Consider the following 27,728-nt stretch of genomic DNA (forward strand, 5'->3'; position numbering starts at 1 on the left):
TGTGCTTTGGGTGTGTTCTGGATGACATGTTTTCAGATGCCTTTTTAGCCATCTTGAAGTTTTATCATAAAAAAAATGCATCTGTAGACAAACTAAATCCTACAGCAATGTTGATTCGACTTATGATTAAAAAGAACTTTTCTTCTTACTCATTAAAAAGTAGTATTTAAAAGTGAAGCTTGCAGTGATTCTTTCACTCTATTTATCTTTCATATGTATATACGATAACATTTGAAGAGCTCAGTATATAACCAAATCTATCTTCTGAATATATTATGTCTTTGGAATACATTACTGACGAGTTTAGAATTAAGATAAAACAACTAGCATACTGACCTTGATTTCAAATGGTTAACCAGCTGATGTCAGTGGCACATAATGGAAATTACGTCCATCACATGGATTAGTTTATGTTGATTAACTCCCTATCATGAAAATGAAACTGAATTTGTAGTGCACGTTATAATAGATTGAATTTAGCTTAGACACAACCGTTGGAAATCAAACTTCAATATGCATCCATGATGAAATTACAATTTATACTGTTTCTCTTGGAAGAAATATGCAAATTATGCAAACAAACTTAACGGTTCATTTAATTACAAGTCATATGATTAGTTTGTTTTATTGTAATTGATACATTATATATTGCTTTTAATTTCCCCCCCCCACATTGCATTTATCTTAGCACCAACTGATGATTTTGTATTAATGGTTCCGAATCGTTCTGATTGTCTTAATCCGAATGAAATGGATTCCGTTGAGCATAATATTAAATCTAGTTTACATGTATGTTACTTTTTCAGGATTTCTTATATAAATATATAAAGAATATGATTGTTTTGATGAAATGTGTATGAATTTACACAATTGCCATAGTTTGGGCCCACTTCTTAAATAGTCTGATCATGATCACACATTAATTGAAGTATGTCGTTGGCATGAAAACTAGACATTGAGTTCCTCATCGATTTCCTCTGACTACTTAACAACAAATATAACCCAAGGCGATTTCAAGTTAAGTAGTAATGTGAGTCGAAGTCATTGCAATAATCGGAATGAATCTAGACTGATACATTATTCGACAACAAATACTACTATTACTGTCAGAACTTATTATCCCAGTGAGTTACGAAATTTCAGATGACAAAGATCTCATCTGTGACTGAAGAATTGTTATTTACGAAGAATGTCACCTTTTATATACAATTAAAAGCAATGTAAAATACAATGAAGGAGCGATTAAATGGTTTGTACTGATTGACGTGATAGAAGATTAACCTGTCTAATCAAGTTGTTCCCAAAACGTAGCAACATCATACATTCCTATATCATTTAAAATTAACCAAAAATATTTATTTCTACTTCGGCCTCTTTGTATCACTAAGGGTACTGGCTATAGCAAAACTCGGTTTCTTGGATACGATCGATACTATAGATTAGACAGTATTACACAAGTCACTACTAATTGTTTAAAAAATGCGTCGATTTTTCAGTAATACTGGAAGTTAGTCTCTTTTCCAACCAATCCAACCGCTGATATGGAATTAGTCTTCCATCATCAGATACCCGAGAATCTCAGTTAGGTTCTGTGGATAAGTATCAACTAACAAGAGATCTAGGTCCAAGCTTTTTTTATCAGCTGATCAACTATACGCTAAGTATAGAACAATTAATTATTTCGTGCATCTTTGAAATATCTCTCCAGGGAGTACAAACGACTCTATACAAGATGCAAATACAGAGTTCGAGCATCACAGTGAGTATGATAACTAAAAACCAATAAATAGAAGTCCAGTTTTGTACATTTCTGACTGGCAATAGAGTGTGACTATTATTCACTTAACTTTCAAAATAGTTAACTTCATAAGTCACTGATCTTTCTCAGAACTTCGGAAATGCTTCTTGAAATAACATTCACTTATTCCGTCAAAGTTTTTCAATCAATATTTCCAATTTCAGTCATTTTATAATGTAGATTGAACATTGCTTCATTTTACTAAACTTATATGATTTATTAATAACAACATAGAAGAATAGTATATTTTGTTATGAAACAATTCCTATGGTACTTTCTAATTCCCCTGTTACATTTAACATTGTCTTCATATTGAATGTTAAAATCACTTCTATCCCTTTTATATTTATGTGTTATTTTGTAGTTGAAATTATTCTACGACGAAATTAAACATCAATTAATTGTCACTATTCTAGAGGCTCGAAATCTACCTAATACAAATAAGGCTTCTAGAATGCCATGTAATATTTATTGTCGTTTGTGCCTTCTTCCAGAACAAATGTAAGTTCATTATGATTAGGGAGTCTTCTTTCTTCAAAAATTATGCTCCATTAAACCTTAACATTCTGTATTGCATTTACAAAGTAGACATTTTCGTACTTGACTTGTAGCCTAATTCTTTTATGTACGTAAGATTTAATAGAGCTAGGCAAATTAAATTATTATTATTATTAGAAGCTTTATTCAACATTATATTTTTGGTACAACATAGAATTCTCAGCATAAAGTATTTCAACAAGTTTCCTTTTCTTATATCTTGATCGATTGTGACGATCAATTTTGAATGATGACCAGTTAGATGTTAGGAGTTCGGTAATCCACATTTCATTAATGTTCATTCGTTTCAATGCATATTGCCAGCCACCATGATGTCGCTGATTGTACCTTTTAGTATCTCGTATAGCGAAAGGTTGTAAACTTTTCATAAACGCGCCTGAATAGATTGTGAGCACAATAGACATAATGATGTGCTGAAACAAACAACAGAACAGATAACTTGATGAAATATCTAGATCGAAGGAACAGGTAGCCCAGATATTCAAGCAGGCCACCTGGATCATCACCTCCATAAACTAGAATTGTAACCATATCGTAAATTGAAATACATCGTTATAAGTCAATTCTCTTGACAGATGTTTATAAATTCCTGATTCTTAATACAACTTCTCAACGCATAACTAAGCCAACACGGATTGAGAAGTTGATCGGCACCAAGGTCTAGAGAAACGAGACATTAGTTTCTACTCAGTGACTGGCTGATATAAATATCTCAGTCATAAATAGGATCAATTGGTATCTGAATAGTTCAATGGTAAGGTCTTGTGTTATGAATCTGAGTACTACGATTTCGAATCCTCCAGGGGCCTTCAGGCCCCTTTGATTGCCTTGCTGATCAGAGCCAGCTAGCACAAAATCATAGGTCCAAAGTTTTCTGATGAATACTTCTAACCAACTAACATCGAAACATAATTCACGAGTTTCTGATTCACTTAGGTCAGTGGGCAAATAACAACTTGATCGATGGAATTCGATCAGTAGTAGGGACTAAACAAACATGATATTAGTTATTACACAGTGACCAATCAATATAGGTATTGAAACAGTCAGTATAAACGTTTCAGTATGTCAATGAAATTAATTCCGAACAAAAAACAAGTCGTTTTTTTAGAATAAAGAATGAGTAATCACTTTTACTGTTCAACACTGCCTCACACTTGAGTGGTAAGGTTACATGATAAAAGTATAATCTTATTTTTTCCTAAATTACCCTTAGTTGCCAACTGAAATACAGTTAAAGCATCTGTCCAATGAGTCAATCTTCCAATAGTGACTTTAGTTCCAAATATCCATAACTACGAAATAAAACCAAGGAGTTTTAGGCTTCCTGAAGAATGATTAACTTTTAGACCACTGAACTGGCATCTAATGGTTTATAAGCATAAATTTAATCAATCTGTTATATTATGAAACCGTCTTCTAATATGAATAACTGCCTCACACTCTGCATGGCTGAATTCCACTATCTATAACTTCTCATTGGAACACCAAGAATTGTCTGCCGGAATTAGTTACTTGTGAGAACATGATTGTTATAATTATTAATACTATTATCACTAAGAGACTCACTTCTATGTGAAGTAGATCATGTTGTCCGGAACGACAATGAATACTTTACAATCTATTTCAAACAACACAACAATATTAAGACGATTCCAAAATGGATATTGTTTTATTTAAAGATAAATTGTAATATCATGAGCTGACTATTTAACTAGAAGAAGAATTGAAAGTTATTGTTTTATTTTTCAGTAATTGTATTTTTATATGGTACATTAACGGTTGCTATTGTTTTGTACTTTCCCTAAGTTATTATTAGTTTATTATGGACCTATTACTTAGTTCCTCATCATTTATAGTGCAGTTATGCCGACATTGTAATTTCTGTTGTTGTGTGGTCAAGAGTTGAATAATTTATAAATTCGAATTATGTGAGTCTTCTACATGCTATGTTGTATCCTATCTTGACTATCGGGCAAACGAACGTGAGGAACTGCATTCTGGACCGATAGTTGTTCAATGTTGTTCTCGGTTGTCATCTCATAGCCATTGGGTTATTGGTTAGCCAAAGATCATTGATAATAGATAGACAGTTCAAGAGAACTAATCAACACTTGAGCCAGATCAATAGGACCGCTCTCCTGTAATTACCGGCTAATCCCACGGGTCCAAAAAATCAATAAATCTGTCTTTCCCATCATATTAATTTCATTATCATTATTGCTACTACTGTATACTAGAAACTAATAATAACAATAACGTATGAATTCAATAAGTTTAATTAATTTTTTTTCAGAGAGCACAATTCTCGATGCACAAAACTAGTCACTTGTAGCGGTAATAATACAAATCCTGTATGGAATCAAGCTTTTCGATTTACCAATTTCACAGATAATGATTTGAACAAATTACATTTAGAAATTACAATATGGAATTGTAATGAATATTCCGATGAACAATATAAAATTGGCGAGGTACAAAAATGTATTATATCTAAATGATCTGTTTGTTGTTTTTCCATTGTTTCTTTTAGCACCTTTATATAGTAGTATGTTTATGTTTCAGTAGTTAATTTCAATAGTTGAGATCATGAGCCAGTTAAAGCTAGACCACCATGGAAAACTTGGAAGCACTAAACGGCCGTTTCGTCCTATTGTGGGACTCCTCAGCAGTACGCATCCACTATTGAAATTACTATAATAGCCACAAAAACCCCATCTGATACAAATTTATTTATATTACCTAGGAATGTTTACCTTTATTGAAGAGTGTCATGAGTTCCAGATGGTACGCCAGATATATATACATGACATGCCTTTATTTATTGATGAGAATGCTCATTCACAAATATAAATTGGATTGAAAAAGCATATTGTTCAGGTGTAAAATAATCAATATTATGAATTTTATACTGCTTATATGCTAGAGAGATTGTGAAAGTTTGAGGCGTTCATCAGCTTTCAGTATCATCTGTAAATCCTGAGAAGTCGACTTTTTCCCAAAGAAAATGAAGAAGTCTGCATTTAAATTGTATTAAAAACGCCTTGAAATGTTCTGAATCTCGTGAAAATTTATTCTTAATGGGTTAAAATTGAATGACTAAATCTCTAAATAGACTTCAGTTGCTTGTTTTACTTAGGTAGGGCAGCTTGAACAGACTGAAACGAACAAAATCAAGTAACAGAGTTGTAGTACACATTAATCTCAGCTAGTCTTTGCTAATTAGATACGTGATACTAGTTTCTAGAGAAGTATTACCTCTTCAATATTCCAGAAATTCAATCAATGTCTATAACAGGAATTCCAGTTGTAATTCTCCCTTTAGATTTCCATTAGCCAAACAGTGTGCAGCGTGATGATTAAACGATGCGGCTCAACAGTGGTACGAATTAGAAATGTATGCAGTACAAAGGCTTTAGCAAACCACCAATTCAAACCCAAATCACGTATACAAAAGCAAGATGTACGATCTCTCATTTAACCCTATTCCTAATTCTCCTTCCTGCATTCTATGATAGTGGAACTAAACTATAATGAAGGCCTCGAAACAAATGAAATTATCCAGTCAGACTGAAGATAGTGATTGTTTAGTTTTCATGCAATTCTTAGGAAGGAATACTGGATATCCTGTTTTTGATGACATGTCTTATTTTGGCAAATATTGTTGACGATGGAGTTAGAATTGAGTTAAGAGTGTTAGCGACAAAAATATTAAGATTAGGAGTGCTCTTGTTAGGAAAGTGTAATTAGCTAGCTTTCAAGAACTGAATTCTTTATAATTTTACCAATTTCTCCTAATGTACAATTCCTTTTCAGAATCTGCAATCTAATTAACTGATATTTGTAAGACTAACATTTGATTGACCAGTTTCAAGGTTACCTTTTAGGCTTTTCAGGGGGATCAACATAGTTTAACACTACCCCTCTATATTCAATGATCAGCTATCACTAATTCTGCGTTTTTTTCTTACAATGACTAATTAGCTGTTATAATGTAATAACACCGTTGGATGCCGGCTCAGTGGTCTAATGGTTAAGCGCTCGCGCATGAGACTGATAGGTCCTAGGTTTGAATCTCGCGAGACGGGATCGTGGATGCGCCCTGCTGAAGAGTCCTACAGGAAGATGAGACGGCCGTCCAGTGCTTCCAAGTTTTCCATGGTGATGTAGCTTCAATTGGCTCATGATCTCAACTAATAAAATTACTATAATATCCACAAAACCCCTTCTGGTAATACGATTCATTTATTTATTATTCATCAAATAAATAGCTATCTCTAAACTAACTTTTCCTTAACCACTTTCATTTAAACACTGAATAATTTACATAACCTTCTCTCTATATATTTCTTGATTTCACTAAAATTCAACAATCTCCACAACACTTTAATGACAATCTGAAATATATTTTTCTTATAACATCTTGTTAACATACCTTAGAATATCTTGATAAACAATTACACATCTAATATACTTCTTATTCTCTATAATTTTGTCATTCAGATTGTAATTGATCTCAGTGTAGCTGACTTATTAGATGTTGGATATTGGTATCCAATACGATCATTTCATCGTTTCTTTTCTGCAACAGAATTATCAAATATGGTAAGTTTTGATAATGTTGTTATCATATGTTAATGTTAAATAAATATAAAACTTGAATGGGAATTGTTGAATAGACAGATCGGTAAGACTATAATTTATGGACGACATTTGAGCGATGCTAAAGAGACCTTGAGAGTGTCTACCTACTTACTAGGGCTAAATGAGGAGTATAAAGCAGTTTGAAGAATAAGGATTATGATTTACAGTTGATGGTTAGGGTTAGGAATTAGATTTAAAGTTTACAACACGAATTGATATCAACTAGAATGCTAAGACTCTATTTAGCCAAATGGGTGAATGAAGTTTGTACCAAATTCTAAGACTTTTTATCTTATACCTGATTGGTTCGTCCATAAATTACAATCTCGCTGACAGACCTCAAGCTAAAGAATAATACTTCATACAGTGTGTTTTTAGTAATAAATTTAAATAGAACAAGCAATACAAACATAACTGAATAACATGAATTCATTTTATTCCATGGTTTCTGATCAGCTCCTTACAACTTAAACGTAATAGTGTTGTTCATTAGTTGAAACCGGTGTATTTACTTTATAGCACAGTATCAGAAATATTTTTATCAATAAAGATTATTAAAACAGCAATAGTTCGATTAGTTGACTGTCTTCTTGAACAATATGGAAATTTTGGAATTTTGATTAAACACTTTTATTATTAATCTATTGTAGAATCCTGATGTCAACTCTGCCCCATACGATCTCCAGCCATGTACTACTACACGTAAGTTTTTGTTTCTAAATCCAATTAAGCCTTGTGATTTTCCAGTCAACTTCTATATATATATATATATATATATATATATATATATATATATATATATATATATATATATATTTGCACTTGAGTTGATGAAAAAGATTTGTAGTTGAGGAGAAGTATTCGTGTGACGTTTTGTCTTCTGAACTGAATTTATTTAATTGTAATTTCATTCAATATCTACCTAAAAACATCATCATCACCTGCTCTAGAAAGCCTGTTACTGTTTTATTTAATCAATTAGGTCAGTTTTGTGTTTACTTGGAGAGAGTTGTGATCAATCAATAGCCATCACATGCCCACTCTGTATGTAAGCCTTATAAAAATTATGTGTGACAATACTGTTATAACATCGATCGGTTTCGTGAGTGTGGTTACCGACTAATGGTCTGAATCATTAGTCCAACTTATCCCCATTGTACAATGTCTTGTAGCATTACTTAGTCACTTATTCAGCATAGGTAAGGTTAGAAGGGTCAGGGTAACGTGTGCCTTTTGGCTGTGGACGAGAAGATTTCTCCTTGGGCTATATGCAGGTGCATATACAACTCGGGATTCAGTTTATAGAGGACCGTGACCTATCGTTTTTACTATAGCTTATTAATAGATTGCAATGTTTCTGTAGGATTTATATGATACTCCAAGCATGGTTCTCACTAATAATGGGTAAGCTCACCATCTAACTTGACGAAGTCAGGTTGTGGCTTGATAGGTTGATTCATGGCAATATTTTATGGCCTCTTCGTTTGTGGTTGACATTATTTCTCCACTTCGGCAACTCATAATACAGGTTTGTTTAAAGATATGTAACATTGGGTAAGTGGGACTTTCATCACTTGACTATTTGCGTGTGTCCACGCCGCACATATTCTTAGTCCACGGAGGTGTATCGTTGTTACTTGATAGTTATTTTATCTGGTAGTTCTTTATTTTTGTTACCCTGAGGTGCAAAAAACAGTTATAGTTATTACATAAATTTTGAAATAACGATAAGTTATTTATTATCTTAGCATTGTATAGTGATACTTATGTTAACTGGCATACAACCCATAACTATACAACACAATAAATTACTATTTCTACTTCTCTCTCTCTCTCCCTATATATATATATATATATATATATATATATATATATATATATATATATATATATAATTTCTATAGAAGTCCCAGAAAGACCAATTAAATCAAGACATCGTGAATCAGAACAACAATGGTCACCGAAATCTGAGTATCGTCATTCCGATATACCAGATGATAATACTAGAAAATTGAAATCCATACGAGATAACTATTCTGATATTGATGAACAGAGATTTTCTGCATCTATTAGACAGAATAGGAAATTTACTGATCATGAATATTATAGAGATGGAACTGAAGTGCATCATCGTGGTTCAAGGCTACATCCTAGGTATGTTACTTCATATATTGTCTAATGGAATCTCCTAAAATCTGTCTTTTCTTTGTTACGTCCACTTTTTCTTAAAAAAGAATCGTTATTAATAGCATTAATATCATCGCTACAAATGTAGTTTACAAAGATAGGTGTTGTTTGATATAGACTAATCGGTTAGAATCCTGTCGATTAACAAGGTCAATGGTTCGAGACGTTGAGTGATGTGGTCAAGATGGATTCAGTGTTTGGATTCACTTAGATTCTTAATTCGAAGACTATTTCATATCCTTTATTCCATGTATTTTTTTTCTTTTTTCTCAAATCATATTGTCTGTTTTGATTAAAACCACAGACCGATCATGTTAGACCATCATTGGAAACTTGGTAGAACTGGACAGCCGTTTCGTTTTAGGATGGGACTCCTCATCAGTACACATCCACGGTCCTGCACGCGGAATGCCCTTAGATATCCTGGGCCACACGTGGGCTGCAATTACGTTGCCACAGAGTCTGCAAACCTGGCCCGAAAGGGTTGGGCAAGCTATTTCACATTTTCTGTATCTAATGTTCTTGTACTGCCATTGATGCTATTGCTACTTCTACTACTCTGGTGTTTGTCTACATAATTTCATCTCTCTGTGTTGATATAATGTTTCAACTTGAATCAACGCATGCATGTGTCAAGTGATAGAGTTCTTATGATTAACTAACTGTAAAGGTAGTATATAGTGGATAAAACAATTATTTCTACATTAATTTACCGGAAACGTTTATTAATAATGTGATTGCTTTCTTCTAATCTTTCAGTGCTCAAAATTTTGAATACGGTGGTCTAGAGGAGAATGCTATTCAATCAGATGCTTCAGAATTTTCTGATCTTTCTGAAATATCTAGAATGAGTTTACATACAAGTCAATCAGATCGTCAACGTATGGAATCAATACAAACATCACGTAATGGAAGTCAACAATTTGAAACTCCTACACAATCCTATAATGAAAGACATTCTAGAAATGTACAAAAACCAGATAGATTAGATGAAAATTTTCTACCGTCTGTTGAACAATCAACAAGAGCTAGAAGAGATTCAAATAGGATAGAAAAAGATATCATTGTTCCTACTGAAGATGAAGAACAACATGAATTAATTGCAAAAGATAATAGAAATTTTGAAAGTGGTTCTAGTCCAAGGATAACATCAGCTGATGATTATGGAGGTGGTCAAGTTTCACGATCTTTAATAGAAAATAAAGTATCTAATTTTGAAATAGCTCAAAATGTTCATAGAGATCAAGTGGATGGAAGGAAAAGACGACCGAATATAGGCCAAAAGTTTTCTAATGTCCTTGGCCGATCCAATAAGAGTAGCAGTACATCAACTTTAGGTAATTAAGATTTTAAATTATAGATAAATTGGTCACTGAAAAGTTGATATCTTTATTGTTATAAAATATATCACTTGTCTATAATATGATTTAAAAGGGTGATAAATAGTTGTAGTATTCTGTAAGTTCAAGAAAGTAGTTATGTCTACAAACTGGTGGTTAGTTTCCCAAGAGGGTTGTAAACGAAAAACACTTAGTTATTGATCCTAACGACAAATTACTGTAAGACTTTCCTAACATAATGAACAGAGGTGACTGTTGTGTACTTGTCAAACTTAATTGAATGATATTATTGTCTAATCATGCATGAGATTTATATATCTGATTATATTTTATTGAGTTAAGTGGAACAGACATGGTCAATTGACATTAAAAAAACATGACTTCTACGCGAGCTGATTTTGTTGGACAAATTTTATTGTTACCATATGGAAATAAAGAAATACCTTGGAAAACAAGTCAATATTTATCAACGTTACGTAGTGAAGACATATTTCATGTAAAGCTTGTTGTAAAGATTATTGGCTTTAGTAAATAGTGGCATCATGTGGCTTGGATTGGCTTACACCTTAGATTGTTTAAGTTTGAATAATTTTTTTTCTGGTTAGCGTTTTTTTAGCGAGTTAGTTTTTTACGAGATGGGGACGCTAACTCCATGCCCAACCCTCCTCCTTTATCCGGGCTTGGGACCGGCAGTAGCCCCCGGAGGGACTCCAGGCGGAGTTACCTTAGATTGTAGGAAGTAAATATTTAATATGACCTAAACGTTGTATAAATGGTAATAATTGTTTACTATGCTTGCCAAGACACGACATTGGTTTCTATTTTCTCTCATCTACGCCGTTGAGTCACCGGATATGATGAAAATTTTGATAATCGTATTCACTGAGTGGCTAAAGTTTTTCGAATGATGAAGAAAAATCGATTTAAACCAGGCATAATTAGATAAACAAAAGTAACTTCAAATGGTGGTATCTCAAATTCAATTCCATTAATAGTATTGCAGTGTATGTTTGTTGTGCTAATTGTCAATCATATCCTATCGATAAAATACGCTTCTGACGGATTCATACAGAAACTTAATTAAGAGTGGGTAAAATTTATGGTAGTGTATTATAAACTAATATAGTTACGTTGTTACAGTTTCTTTCATTAATTTATTGATGTGTCGTGTGATACTGAAATATGATTGGTCAATATGCAACGACAGACTTCTCCATGTAAACGACTACATAGGTCATTCTTATGTATAAAAGATGGATTTCTACTCGGGATTCACTATGCGTATGGAGTGTTAGTGTTTGGGTTGGGTAAACAACTGTCGGATATCGTCTAGAAAGGTAATGAAAGATTCACGATTAAACTGTTCAATCTAGAGAACCCAAAATCTATAAAATCTTTCTGAACTAAAAAGTTTCTTCATCATCACTTCAGGTCATTGTATAACTGTTTTAAAGAGCAATCTTTTGAATGAAACTAGTATCACCAACTGGTACCAGTTGATCATCGCATTATATTGCGAATTGTGTAAGATTGAAAAATTTAACCCCTTGATACCAAATCAATGAACTTAAGGTAAGAGATTTATCCCGAGATCTGAAATTTCGATATTAGACCACTGAAATGTTCATTGAGATGGTGGAGAAGATTTGTAGCTCAGGTGGATGATTTTGGTGGAGTTTTGCTCTCTGAGCTGGATGGTTTGGTCGTGGAGCTTTCATCGTTCTTCTGGACGACATCATCAGCACAAACTTCAGATAGAAGTGAAGTGTTCGAATTTCTCTATATGTGTTTCACAGCTTGTTCTGTGAACCTCGATGTTGATTGGTTCTTATTGACCTTAAAATCATCATTGTTTACTTCTTTGTTTTGATTGTGTCTCCCATTGGTTTGATGTTTGTTCCTATATTTATGCATGATTTTTCTGATTGGTTGATAAATTGGATTGATTTCAATATATTTGTTGATTGCTGATTGACCTGAGTGCCAGGCTTCTAAAAATTCTCTGGTGTTTTTGGAGTTTCCTCTGTCTAAGATTTCCACATTTTTCCAATCGAATGAGTGTCCGTAGTTATCTACGTGTATTGATATAAGTGAAGAGATATCATGGCGTTTGACCGCTAATTGATGTTCGTGTAGGCGAAAGTGGAGGAGACGTCCGCTTTGTCCTATGTAGTGTTTGTCGCAGTTGGTACAATTTATTTTGTAGATGATGTTTGATTTGTTTTCTTTTGTTATTTCATCCTTTGGTTTGCATAGGATCGATTGTAGTGATTTTGTCGGTCTGTGTGCCACACCTATTCCGAAGGTTTTCAGCAGTCTCGTTGCGGTTTCTGATATTCCTTGTATGTACGGTAGGGTGATCCTTTTGTTGATTTTTGTGCTTGGCTTGGGTTCTGATACTGGCTGCGGTTGGTGTTTTTTGATAAAGTTGGTTGGGTAGCTGTTTTTTTGAAATACGTCCTTCAGGTGTTTCTCTTCATTTTTTCGTGCTGCCAGTGTGTCCTCGCCCTCTTGAACAATGTGTGAGCTCTTGGGTTGTTGCTGTTGTAGTTGAGGATTTGATCTGTATGGGTCGGTTCCCTATATACTTGAGTTTCCAGTTTTCCTGTGTCAGTTCTAGTGATCAATATATCCAAGAATGCTAGTTGGTTGTTTGACTCCTGTTCCATTCTGAACTTGATGTCATTGAGAACGTTGTTGATCAGTTTGTGAGTTTTTTCCAGTTCATTCTTTTTGACGATGACGAAGGTGTCGTCTACATAGCGAACCCAAATTTTCGGCTTGATCACTGCCTCTGCGATCAGTCCTGATATTGGTGATCCCATTGGTGTCCCTTTCGTTTGTTCGTAGATTTTGTTGTTGAATTGAAAATATGTTTTAGGCATAAATCGATGAGTTACAGTAGACTTTGGATTTGAAGCTTCGTGTACTTATTGAGATTTGTGTCGTTGTTGAGCAACAGGGATATAGTTTCTTTTGCTAACTGTGGTTCAATTGAGATGAACAGTGCTGTTAAGTCGAAGGATATCATGAGTTCGTCGTTGTTGATTTGAATATCCTTAATTTGGTCCAGGAATTGTGTTGGAGATTTGATGGAGTGGTTGGCTGAATCTACTAGATGTCTCAGTATTCGTGAAATTTCTTTTGACAGATTGTACGTTGGCGTTCCACCAAAATGAAATGTTCATTAGTACAATTTATTAAAGAGTCACAAATGTTGGCGGAAAACTAGTTTACTGCTTCCCATTCATTATTAGTTATATAACTAAATTCAGTGTTCACGATGTAAATTATCTCTAAATAAGATAATTTCCATAGACCCTCTGTGTTTACATATATCTTTCCTGGGTTTTAGATAAAAAATCAAGAACGAGTTTCCAACGTAGTGAAGAAGTATTACCATTTGGAGGATATGGTGCTATATTTGAAGGTCAAGAACAAGAAGGATCATTTAGTCATGGAAGATTATCAATGATGCATTGTCAATCAAGTATAAGTAGTGGAAAAAGTGACGGTCGAAATTCTAGATATGGTACAAATTCAGATACTACTGATCAAGAAAGGTAAATATTTTCATGAATTCATCTTTTCTTCACAAATCATATTCAATCTTTTTTACTATCATTGATACTATCACTAATACTACTATCTGATTTGTGGTTAGTAAAAGTGATTATTCACTATGTGTAAACTGGCATACACACTACTGAGTCTTTGATTTGTGATTTCCTTTTGTGTTATTGATTTTTGCTCTGAACTGACTGAGTATAGAGTACTTATAAATGTTCTGTACAAATTATCGGATAGCCTATCCTCTAATTTTCTGTCTCACTGTGAATTTTGTATCAGATATAACGGAATCAGATCTATGTATAGCGTATCAATAAAGTATTCAGTCAAGTACTAGCAAAATCTCGGTTTTTCGTTATATCAACGTATTATATTAGCATAATATAGTAAACAGAGATAATTGTTATAATCTCATTATATCACTACCCACGATTCTACTACTGGTGTATCCCGACGGGAATAATGAATGGTAACTGTTGGGATCTATTTATAGACTAATATCATACATGTATTTTTATTGTATAATTGTTAGGTAACTAAACTATGGATATTCATGTTGCTGTTATTATAAGCTTCATTTTGACTCATAGACTATTATTATACGATTTCATGTTCCTGAGTTATGCCCAGTCTATTAATTACAGTCTCCCACATTCACAGCCACTTTTGGCTAGATTTTGTACAAATGTTGTTTTCATTTTTGTTGTGCGATGTGGTGTGTTTGGTTTATATATAAACCCAGTATGTTTGAAGTACATGATTCATATTGCGGGGGCTGAGATTGGTGTTCTGGACTCAGCAGGCAGAGTTAGTCGGGAAGAAGGACTGATAAATACCTTAGATTGCTCTTACGGGTCTATGCGTCATTGGTTCGGTCGGTTATATAATAATAAGGCACAGGGCGACATGTTATAACAACTGCTTTATTATTAATCTTGATATTTCCATCTGATTGTATTGATATAGTCTGAGAATTTGACCCAAAACACATTAGTCCCATGCTCTGTGTTGATTATAAGTAACTTGACTGACTATACTGGAAGTAATCTGATTTTCACTTTGAAGAAATGTAAAACGGTTAATCCCTTCTATTTTGTAAATTTAGATAGTGTATACAAAATGAATAGAGTATCTATGTGATCCGAATTGAAAAAATGTATTGTATTGAAGTTAAATACTTTGAACAATCTAGTAACACATTTACTTGTCAAGACATTGTCTATGAAAACATAGAAAGATCGAATGTAAATGAAACTAAGAGAATATATGATTTAAGAAGAATAACAAGCTTTCAAATCACCACTTTCATTAGGAGTGGATTAAAGTACTCCTATAACTAGGTTTTCTATAAATCTAACAATATGAACTGGACAGTTTCATGATAAGTATTTGAAAGATGTTTTAAAATTACGGTTAATTTAGATTCCCTTAGCTTGAACGGTTTAACTGTGAAGCTTTCATTGTTTACCTAGACACTACTAGCACAAACTTCAAATAGAAGTGAGGTATTATAATTTCTCTACAAGTGACTAATAGGACGTTTTGATTAGTTGTTATTAACACTTGTCCAGCCATTTTCTAGATATTTATTCTGATCATCTTCCATCCTTTTTAACCTGGCTTTCGACTTTCTAATTGATTGAGAAGTTGGATCTATTACAATATGTTGACTGGATTGAGCGCTTAACTTTTAAAAGTTCTGTTCCTTATATTGTCTATACTCAAGTTTTTAACACTTCTTATCAAACGTATCCCCGCAGTTGTCCATATATACTGATATAAGCGAAGATAGGTCGGTTTAAAGTTATTACCATAACCAATTTCAACGGGGTGTTGTATTATAATGGAATCTAATTGTGATGTGTAGGCGAGAATGATAATCATGGGTTGTCTGCTCACTCAGACATGTAGATAGTCTGACAGGTGTCAGATGAGTTATATATTCCCCTATCCTTATTATTATTACTCACTTATTATTGATTGTGTCGAGTTTTGGTGTGGAAATATATTCACTTTGTGGTCAGGTTAATCACATGTTCTTGATCATCTGAGTTGTGTTGAAGTCCTGTAGAATAGACACTGAGAGGGAATCTAGTGTAGATATTCGTCTAAGGTAAATTAACGTCCCATACATGTAAACGTGTAAACCCAGCCGTTATAACATTAGACGAAGTAAAACCGAGCGTTATAACAAATTGTTTTCCAACTGTAATCTTATCTAGAATTATAATCCTTAGTTTTAATTTACGTTAGAACATGGCGGAGAAGATTTGTAGTTCAAGTGGATGATTTTGATGGAGTTTTGTTCTCTGAGCTAAATGGTTTGGTCAATAAGAACCAATCAACATCGAGATGTACAGAACAAGCTGTGAAACACATATGGAGAAATTCGAACACTTCACTTCTATCTGAAGTTTGTGCTGATGATGTCGTTCAGAAGAACGATGAAAGCTCCACGACCAAACCATCCAGCTCAGAGAACAAAACTCCATCAAAATATATTAGAACATATTCTCCACCACTGTCAACTGCATTCATTTATTCCTAGTTTTCGTATAAAAAATATCTTGACAATTAAATTAACCATCAGATTGTTATTTGTAATGTTGATCTCCTAAGTGTATCGAAGTTACGTTAATTTTGTCATATCAATAACACTAATTATATTTAGTTGACATCAAATTTGTTTGAGAAATGTGGTTTGTTAACGATATTTATCAAATCTTAAATGGTGATCAATGATGAAAGTTATTATATCACAACGAACATTGAAATGGTAATTCCCGGAACTAAATCATTGACTTTTTTATCCTCTGAAGAAGTCACTTACACTGAGTTACGAAACGTCAGAAAATCTAAAAACTTGATTTTTCCACAAATCTATTATTTTTATTCTTATACTAATATCATATGGTTTACTATTCTTAATTTGCTTCCAGTTTATTACTTACGCTCTATCTTTGGGATTGTTCACTTATAATTGTTATTTTTCATTTTATTCTATGATGCAGTCATGTATGTCTGTCTATAGGTCAATTCTATCTGAAATATAAATATAGTGGAGTCTAGTTTCTACTTTTGAACTCAAGACAGAACATAGATAGAAGCTTGCTAATAACGGAGCAACAAGGAAATAGTTGTCAGCTCAAGGTCAATAGTGCTAAATGGGCGTGTTGTTGCTTAATTTGGGGACACTAGGCGGTCGAGGAAATAGTGGATCTAAAATAGATCAAATCTGAATCAGATTTCTGATTATTGACTAGGCATGTGATATTGGTTAATTTTGTCAAGACATTACGAAGTACACTATGCCAATGGCCCTGGATAAATCAATCAAAACTAAGGCCATGCTATGTATATTTCTGCGCGAAATTAAAATCACAGTTCTGCATGCTTATATGTTGTGACTAACTAAATAGAAATATTAATAGTTGGTCACTAAAATTCTTGAAATTGATAAAAAAACATATATACAATCCAACTAAAAAGTAAATATGAAATAATGCTTGAGTTAGATCATAAAAAATACTTGGTTCTGATGTAGATTGTGTGTTAAAGTACTAGGTGTGTTTCAGTGCATAATCAAGGGTGTTTGTGTAATTAGTAAGCATTTTCTTGTTCTGTCTCTTGACTATCACTATCAACCCCAAGTTTTTTTAAGTCTGTAAACAAAAGGGTGGCAAAGCATTATTGCATTATAGCTGATTTCAGTTCATGATAAGTACCCTAAACTCGATTTGTAATTCAAATACACAGCCCTATTTTGATTTCTATAATTTAATTTCATTGAAATCATGAACCGATCAGTATAAAACCACCATTGAAAACTAAAGAAATGGACGGCTATTTCTTACTAGTATGGGACTCTCTAGCAGTGTGCATCCACGACCCCGCACATGGGATCCAAACCCAGGACATTCAGTTGCGCATGAACGTTAAAACCCTATACCACTAAACCGGCATCTAATGGTGTTAATGTCTACTTTCAATCAATCCACGATATTGATCGACCACATTCTATTGTCTTCGGTGGGTAACTGCCTCCCACCCGATACGGTTGAATTCCATTTATCACAGCTTCTCACTAGAACCTTAAGAATTCCTTCTCGATGCTAGTCTTTAGTGAACATATGATAATTTTAGGTCTGAGGTTGTGAAGATTGTTGAATTTCATTAAAATCATGAACTTATTATTTAACCCTAATTTTCCGTACTTTATTTAATTCCATTCGGTGAAGAACACCCTCTAGGTTTATATTCCTAACTCACAACGTTAGCCTAAGTCAAAATATGTAAAATTAATTTTTTTTCATTACTATAATGAACTTTTATTTATTTATTCATTTGAACACATAAATATTGGTACATATGTGTCACACAACTAACATGATTTGTGTGTGCGCTGTGATACTGCCCATGTGACCAAACTGGAGCAGGTGGTTTTCTTAGAGGGTCATACCCAGAGCCTTCGACCTAAATGTCTGACCCACCAGGCAGTGGAGCAACGTAAGGAGATGCAGTCCCATGGTCATGGTAGCTGGCGACCAATGATTGGTTCATACGCCATTTATTCCTTCAGGATCCTGGAGTCCATGTGCGCCATTAGTTTGGAATCAGGGTTTTCAACTTCCCTAGGTGGATCCTCCATATCCACCAACCCAGTTAAAGCGCCAGACATTCGCTTTTCGTCCTCTCAATTTCGTAAACAATAGTAATGCAGTGAGAGGGCAGTGAATAGGACTTCCCTGACAGTGGTTGTATGCACGTGGCCATGTGAGAGCATTTCGAGAGGGAGAACTGACTCTCCCCACCCTCGGTAGTACCAGGGCATTTGAATAATTTAACATGTATGAATTATTTATTTATATCCAAAACATTATTCCACAGTAGTTTTATTACTTTTTATTGTTAATTGTTTTATCACTACTCACTATTTCTCGATTGGTTAATAAATTGCTCAAGGTCACCAGTACAATATACGGTAAGATCATAATTTATGAACTACCTTTGAGCGACTCTGGACTGACCTTGAAAGTATCTACCTACTTACCAGGGTTAAATGAGGGTTATAAAGCAGTTTGAAGAATAAGGATTATGATTTACAGTTGATGGTTAGGGTTAGGAATTAGATTTAAAGTTTACAACACGAACTGATATCAACTAGAATGCTGAAACTGTATTTAACCAAATGAATGAGTGAATTTTGAGCCAAATTCCATGACCTGTTATCTTATACCTGATTAATTTTTCCATAAATTCTAATCTCGCTAAATTTTATTTTCTATAATTCTCTATGGTTTTTTACAATAAAACTGCCTTAACTGAAGAGTTCAATAAGAAAATTGTTGATTTTATAAATCCTTAAATTTACTTGCTAATAATATCAGTTTAGGGGTTGTGGAGATTTTTAAGTTTTTGATTGAGATCATGAACCGATTGATGTCAGATCACCATTGAAAACCTGGAAGCACTAGACGGCCGTTTCATCCTATTGTGGGACTCCTCAGCCGTGCGCATCCACGATAATAATATTTCGAAAGTGATCTTTACAATTTAACAGATACATTTGGTAGTTGTATATTGTTTGTGAATAGACTAAACCTAGAGAGCTGATGAATTTCGGATAAAGGCTATGTGGAATTAAGTTATTATTTACTTACTTACGTCTGTTACTCCTCATGGAGGAGCATAGGCCTCCCACCAACACCCGTACAGTAGAAACGTCTGGACGTTCGTATCGAAGATCCTGATTTTGATATTGGTTGACAGTTGTTTTGAGTTCCATATGTTCTTCAACCGTAGGAACACTGTCCTTTCTTTGCCAATCCTCACCTTCCCGTCTGCATCGAATTCTCCTTGCTCATTAATGATGCTACGCAGATACATGAAACTTTACACCTGTTCCACAGCTCCTCCATCAAGTGTGATTGAGTTAGTCTTCACCGTGTTGTATTTGTGGACCTTGATTTTCCCTTTGTGTATGTTGAGGCCTACTGATGCAAAGGCTGCTGCTACACGAGTTATTGCTTAAAGAAAAACATTAATTTGATTAAAATTTAAAAGCTACACATACTAAGAAGAAACATAAAATGGGTTACATTTGAATCCTGGGTAGTTGTTCTTCTTTTGGTTAACTAATTAGCATGTTTTTATTACGTATATATCAAACTATTGTTGTGTGCTATTTAAGTATGATTGTAATAGTGTGTTATCATTTTACATATTAATTATTTCACTTATGTAATCACATTAATTATTAATCTAAATAATTAAGAGTACTTAGGACTACATATTTACTGTTAGCATTGGAAACTTGTAATAATGAAAATCAGTTTGACCTACCGACCAGTACAGTAAATGAATTAGTGGACATATTGTAAGTAGTATAGGAACAAATACAAAACTACCTTAGTTTTAGGTTAAGTAGTTCGAGGGAATCGTTAAAAAGCTTTAATCTTACGTTTCATGTTAGTTAGGCCTTGTCAGCAATAGATCATCAATTCCATTAAGATCTCAGATAAACCTTAAGGACGAATGCAGAATAGTACGAAACCTAGATCTGAGGTTTCCAAAAATACGACATCAAAACATAGTACATACAATGTTAAATAACTTACGGTAGTGGCCATATTTAAACTGAATTGATAGAATTCAATCACTACTGATGACTAAGCAACCGTGACACGAGTAACTACTCCCTACTCATTCAATGTAAACCAGCTTAGTTTATTTTGAATATAAAGTGATAAAATTAAAACGCTTGAATATAGGCCGTGTTACATGATATGACTAGTTGATAAATGAATATCTTTCTGGATACATATTCTTTTTTCCTCAGTGTTTATATGGGTCGTAATGAATCTCACGTTGGAGAATTTGTTGAAGGTCTTGGTCCAGGACAATTAGTTGGACGACAAGTACTTGGAATGCCCTGTCTTGGAGAAATACAATTAAGCTTTTATGATCGAAAAGGTCATTTAGAAGTTGAAGTAATTCGTGCTAGAGGTTTACAACAAAAAAATACAGCTAAGCCATTACCAGCTCCATATGTTAAACTACATTTATTGGAAGGTAAACAATCTGTAGAAAAATTACGAACAATGTATCCTCCAAGACGTACATTGGATCCACTTTATCAACAACAATTATGTTTCTCAGTTCCCTATCATGGAAAAATTCTTCAAGTGAGCAACAAATTTCCTTTTCTTATTATTTTTTACTTAATACCATGTATCAGAAGGTGTTTTGTGGAGATTCTAGTAATTTCAATAGTTGAGATTATGAATCAATTGAAGCTAGACCACCATGGAAAACCTGGAAGCACTGAGTTCGAATCCCGCGAGGCGGGGTATTGGGTACAGACTGCTGAGGAGTCCCACAATAGGACGAAACGGCCGTTCAGGGCTTCCAGGTTTTCCATAGCGGTCTTGCTTCAATTGACTCATGATCTCAACTATTGAAATTAATACTATGTATTTAGAATTAGTGTGAATATTCTAATTCAGTGACTGAATTTCGTATATAAATCCTCTAACCAAGAAAATATGATCAAGAGTAAGGTTCTGTAATGTAAAACAGGGTAAATATCAAGAATTTTTTCGATCTCAAATTGGTAAGTTCATGAAAGTTAGTTATGCCATGTAAAGCACAATCAAGAGGAAAATGTATCGTAAATAAGACTAAAATTACATATAATTCAAATCAGAAGGTTACATCAGTAATGAACGGAAATAAATTCAACATTATTTTTCATAAATAAACAAATCTTTCAGGTTTGTTATTGTTTTAAGAGGCATTATGCACAGTTAAATCGAATTTAGGGAAAGAGAATTACAAGAATTCAGCTGATATTGAATTAAGAGTATATAGGTAAGTGAATATCATTGTTTACAATAAATCACTGGGACTGCTTGAATATTGGATGGAACTAGAAAAGAAGGCCCAGGACAGAGTGGGTTGGAGAATGCTGGTCTGCGGCCTATGCTCCATTAGGAATAACAGGCGTAAGTAGGTAAGTGAGCTTGAATATGACTCAAACTACTTGTTATCAATAAGTAATATGTCGCAGCTCACAAAAAACATAGACATAAAAATAATTGTAGTTATGGTCGACAACACATTTGGCTTAACTGAAGATTCACAGATTACATAAATAGATTTGATTAAGCATTTTAAGAGTTGCTGATTAACTCCATGATAAATTTACATATAACCAGAATTTTTTAACATAACTTTTCATAGAAAGCTAATTAAAATGAATTCAATGTTGCTTATAAGCATAATTTACTATGGTTCAAGATATTTTTAGTTGGGACTCTCGTTATTCAAAAATAAAAATGGTTGAATTTACATGTAAACTTGTTCGATAAACCTGTAAAACAGGAAAATCTGACAGTCATCCTCAAAAAAGAAACTAAATAAACTCATTGTGATTAAGTGTAATTACTAGTTAACTTCAATAACTGAGTCAGCTAGTTACGTTATCGAATGAAGAGAATTTCAACAGGAAAACCTTTGTTTTCCACTTTCATCACTAGAGGTATATTAAATTAAATATTCTTCCGAATATTATACGGTTCTTAAATATTCTTGGATGGAATTCATATCGAATGATCGAAATAATTATATCTACAGTAACAGATGAACTCCCGACCGTCGTTGCTACCTTGACGTGGTGATCGGGCTTGCCTATCGTGATCGAACTATACTGGATGGAACAATCGTTCCTTAAGGTTCTACCATGCCAGACAGGTCGGTTGAAGAGATGTAAAACTGAAGGCAGCGAACCGAACGTCTGAGGGCGAAATTGTACTGCCGACTGTACAGAGGTGTGATGGCAGTAAGGTGTTTCCTTCAGACAACCAGCGTGACAGCGATGCTGCCTTCCCATAAGGAGCGTTGGGTTAGAAAAGGTCGACCCTAAAAATGCTACACCTCGTCTCCATAAGAACCCTTCCATGGTGTGGGCAACCGAGAAGTGATAAGTGCCCACATACTTCTAACAGCACTCAAGACCACTGTATTCATAATCAACCTCCTGACTGACTGAACACATGACCTGATGCACTTACATTCATCTGACTAAATGTAAAACATTGTCTTTAGGATTATCCGAAGAAATGGGTCTGTTTGGGAATTTTAATTTCACAGATTGAAATCATGAGTCAATTGAAGCTAGACCACCATGGAAAACCTGGAAGCACTGGACGGCCGTTTCGTCCTAGTATGGGACTCCTCAGCAGCGCGCATCCACGACTCCGCACTCTGCGGGATTCGAACCCAGGATCAACTGGTTTCGCGAAAGAGCACAAAACCCATTCTGATAATAATCACCTGTTCACTAGTGACTGACTTCAGGAGATACTCCTGGAGTTCTAGTGAGAAGCCGTTACCAGTGGAGTTCAACCAAGTCTGTTTTGAGATAGGAACTCACTGAAGACAATGGTGTACGGTGACGCTACTTCGTGGATTGGTTGAAGTTAGATATTAACACCGTCGGATGCCGGTTCAGTGGTCTAATGGTTAAGTGGTCACATGCGAGATCGGTAGGTCCTCGGTTCAAATCCCGCGGGGTGCGGAGTCATGGACGCGCGCCGATGAGGAATCCCATACTGGGATGAAACGGCCTTCCAGTGCTCCCAGGTTTTCCATGGTGGTCTAGCTTCAATTTAACTCATGATTTCAACCTGTGAAGTTTCATTGCTGTTGCAAAGAGTGTGATTCTGAACTACTCTGAGATCCATATGTTTAAAACTTCTTCAGCTGAATCACTTTTAAAGTCGACTTCATATACTGTATTTCACGACATATACCTCAGGAATTTACCTTGAGATGTGAATCACATTTCTTGTCTAGGAGTTTTGGTGGATACAGTTGAGTATTCTTTTTTGGTTACATTTTCTGGCTTTAAACCATTATGTTGTAGTTTTGCATCCTTCTTCGTATACTCTGGTTTATGGGACCATCTGGTATCAGTGACCCTCAGGACTGAAAAATTAATCAAAGATGATTACATGATAGCGTACTTTGTAAATAAACTGCATTTATAGTATAAATGAATACTTATTTTCCCTTAATGTTATTTTTTGATAAATTATCTTGCGCAACCTCGAATGAGCAAATTCTTTGTATCCGCATAAAAATATATAAATAGGTTTCTTTATCTAATAGTAGGGACACGACAATCAAAACTTATCAGCCGAACTTTTTGTATAGATTTCTTATAAAGGAAATTTCAACTTTAAAGTATTTGTATTGTCAACTGTCACCGAACTACCTCACAAGGCAAGCCCTCACATGGAATCCTAAAAACCAAAGGAAGAGGGGAAGGAGAGGAAGACCAGAGAACACGTTACACCGACAATCGGATACAGATATGAGAAGAATGAACAACAATTGGATAGAACTAAAAAGTAAGGTCCATGACAGAGTGGATTGGAGAATGATGGTTGGCGGCCTATGCTCGATTGGGGGTAACAGGTGTAAATAAGTAAGTACGTAAATAAGTTTAACCTAGAATGATGGAACTGTTCAGTGTTCTCCAATCTTCACTTATTACCTAATCAACATCAGTTTATAATGAAAACTTGTTTGATTTTATCATTATTGTCATGATTACAAGTTTCACATCTTTTTTCGTTGTTGTTGATTATAGATCAGTGTATGGGGTGAATATGGACGTATGGATAAGAAAGTATTTTTAGGAATGTGTGAAATTGTTCTTGATGATTTAGATTTAAAAACAGTTGTATTTGGTTGGTATAAATTATTTGGAATGATTGCATCGAATGCACAACATCATCACCATCATCATCATAATAATCATAATCAAAAACAACAACAACAACAACAACAACAAGAAAGACGAAAAAGTTTATCATCTTCTTCTACACCATTAGATAATGCACAGAATATAAATAACAATAATAATAAATTAATTGGATCTAAACTTGACAAATTAACTAATCGTAGCAGTAGTATTAGTAGTAGCAGTAATCATAATAATAAAAATAATGAACGTAATAATCGAACAAAATCTAAATCCTCACAAGAAATCAATAAATCTATACAACAATCAGGATTCAATAAAACTAATAATGATCGGATACAATCTAATTTGAATATGATTTCATCGAATTTAATAAAACGATAGTAATTACATCAAATGCTCATTTATACATAGAGATAAATGAATAGAGAATGTTCTTTTATTAACTAACCCCCCCCCCCTCCAGAAATATATATATATATATATATATATATATATACATTATATCATTCTTAAAACATATTTTTTCTATGGTAACTAACATGTTACAAATTATATATTTTTCATCAAAAAGAAAAAACAAAACAAAATGAACTATCTCGCATTATTTTTTTATATGAATTATATAATCCTTGCCTCGTAAAGTACAAATGGATTGGTCTAAGAGGTCACCAATTTACCTATGGTAATAGAGTATATACACACACATATATACATATGTGTGTGTGTGTTTGTGAATTAGAGATAAAGCAGTAATATTGATTACATTTACTGAATAATAATATCTATTACATCTTTCTCTATTTAACAAGTAGATTAGAAGTACTATTTTCTTCAATTATAAATTTATCTATCTACCTATCTATCTTTCTTCCTTTCATTAATAGTTATCTATAATCATCTAAACTCTTGCAAACATTTAATAACTTAGATTATTATTATTATTCTATGTAAATTTTAAAGTGAATTATTTCATAGATATTGAAAAGAACTATTCCATGAACACATATCTTTGAACAATTTTTCATTACTAAAAAAAGAGAGAAAATATTCCATAACGATTTGTTATGTAATGAGTATTAATAGCCGAATTCTTTACATAATATTTATTGAATCAATTTATAATCCTCTTATCGATCTATCTAATTAGTTATTACCCCCTTTTTTTTTTCTTTATAAAAAGAAAATATATACAAATATATCTTTCTTTTTATTTTTCATTCTTCATCGATAACTATACTTATTTATACAGATATAATAATTTATAGATTCTGGGGCCATTAAATTAATCATCTTCTTTTTTCCCTCCCCCCCTCTCTCTTTGATTTCCTTAAGATTCCATTAGAATTATTTGTAATTAATAATACACTTTATGTACTATTATTATTGTTGCTAAGATATATTTGTTAACAGATCGTTTTAAAGTAAACTGAAATCATTCCATATAAATGAATATCTTTTATTAGTTCAACAGTGCCAATATATCTTCAAGCATAATTCCACCCCACCCCCCTCTCTCTCTCTTTTTCTGCCTCTGTCTTTATTCCCAAATTTTATCCTGTTCTACAAAATCTTCTATTCTTTATGTTTTAGCAAATTTTTCATTTAATTGTTCCTAAAGAATATTTAAAAAACAAAACAAAACTCCCAGTTGATCTTTATTTTCTGTTTATGATAAAATTTAGATTAGATTTCCTCAATAGTTTAATTAAAATATAGTTTGTTTGTCTATTGGATTATGTAAGAAAAAACAATTGAAAGAAACAATTTTTAAAAAATAAAAAAACGACATGGAAACTAATCACCCTGAATGTTTGTAAAGTCCTTTTTTTCATTTAACGATCACAGAAACAAAAATAATAATTTCGAAGTTTATTATGATCTGTTTTTTTTGCTTTTTAGTCAAACTGATTCATTTGTTAAATGAAAATGGTTTAAAAAGAGATAAGATACACATGAATATAGTTTAGATAGTCGAAATGACATCATGAACTAAAGGGTGAAAAGTACTGTATCGTACTCCGATTCAGTGGTTTATAATTATAATGTAACTTTGTCGAGTGTGAGGCACTTACCTGCCGAAGACAATGGAAGATGGTCGCCCAGTGTTGTAGATTGGTTGAAGTTAAATATTAACACCGTTGGTTAAGCGTTCGCACATGATCGAATCTCGTGGGTTTCAGTCTTACATGCGGGATCGTGGATGCACACTACTATGGATTTCCCGACCGAAGCTGATACCTTGACGCGGTGGTCGGGCTTGCCTATCGTGATGACCCAACCGAGCTATATTGGCTGGAACATATGTTCCTGTAGGTTCTACCATGCCAGGCAGGTCGATTGGTGAACGGTAAGACTAAAAGCAGCAACTCAAGGTCCGAGGGCGAAGTCGTACTGATGACTGTAGAGAGGTGTGACAGCAGTAAGGTGTTTCCTTCAGACAACCAGCATGACAGTGATGCTGCCTTCCCACAAGGAGGGGTGGGGTTAGAAAAGGTCGACCCTAAAAATGTCACACCTCACCTTACCTCACGGATTTCCGTCTTCGGCGGTAAGGCCCTTTGAAGAACGGAGCTAACACGTCAAAAACCTTCCACAAAAAGGCCATGCGCGACCGGCCTCAAGCAGTTATCCCTTGGGCTCTACAGTCACGCTCCCAGGTCGTCAAGACCAACACTAATCCAATTTCCTTTTCAGATTCCTCAAGAAATACCCTTCCACGGTTTGGGCAGCCGGGAAGTGACATCAGCCCTCATACCCGTAACAGCACACGAGATCAAGTTGGTCACATTCAAATCCTTCCCACACCTCCTAATATCTCTCTTATCTCCATGACTAACCCTCCTCACGTCTCTTTATCACC

At 34.0% G+C, this 27,728-nt stretch overlaps 1 protein-coding gene across 1 annotated transcript; it reads left to right on the forward strand.

Moving 5' to 3' along the window:
• RIMS2_1 (Regulating synaptic membrane exocytosis protein 2) lies at positions 1 to 26,932 on the forward strand. The gene is made up of 10 exons (XM_051208521.1): positions 1 to 789; positions 2,163 to 2,299; positions 4,653 to 4,830; positions 6,860 to 6,961; positions 7,651 to 7,702; positions 8,905 to 9,154; positions 9,947 to 10,524; positions 13,883 to 14,090; positions 20,936 to 21,281; positions 24,752 to 26,932. Exons 1-10 carry the CDS (start codon positions 712 to 714, stop codon positions 25,247 to 25,249), a joined length of 2,427 nt encoding a protein of 808 aa, XP_051075405.1. The 5' UTR covers positions 1 to 711; the 3' UTR covers positions 25,250 to 26,932.
• Positions 26,933 to 27,728: the final 796 nt, after the last annotated feature.

This window comes from Schistosoma haematobium, chromosome 1 (assembly GCF_000699445.3).
Source record: "Schistosoma haematobium chromosome 1, whole genome shotgun sequence".
Taxonomy (NCBI): Eukaryota; Metazoa; Platyhelminthes; class Trematoda; order Strigeidida; family Schistosomatidae; genus Schistosoma; species Schistosoma haematobium.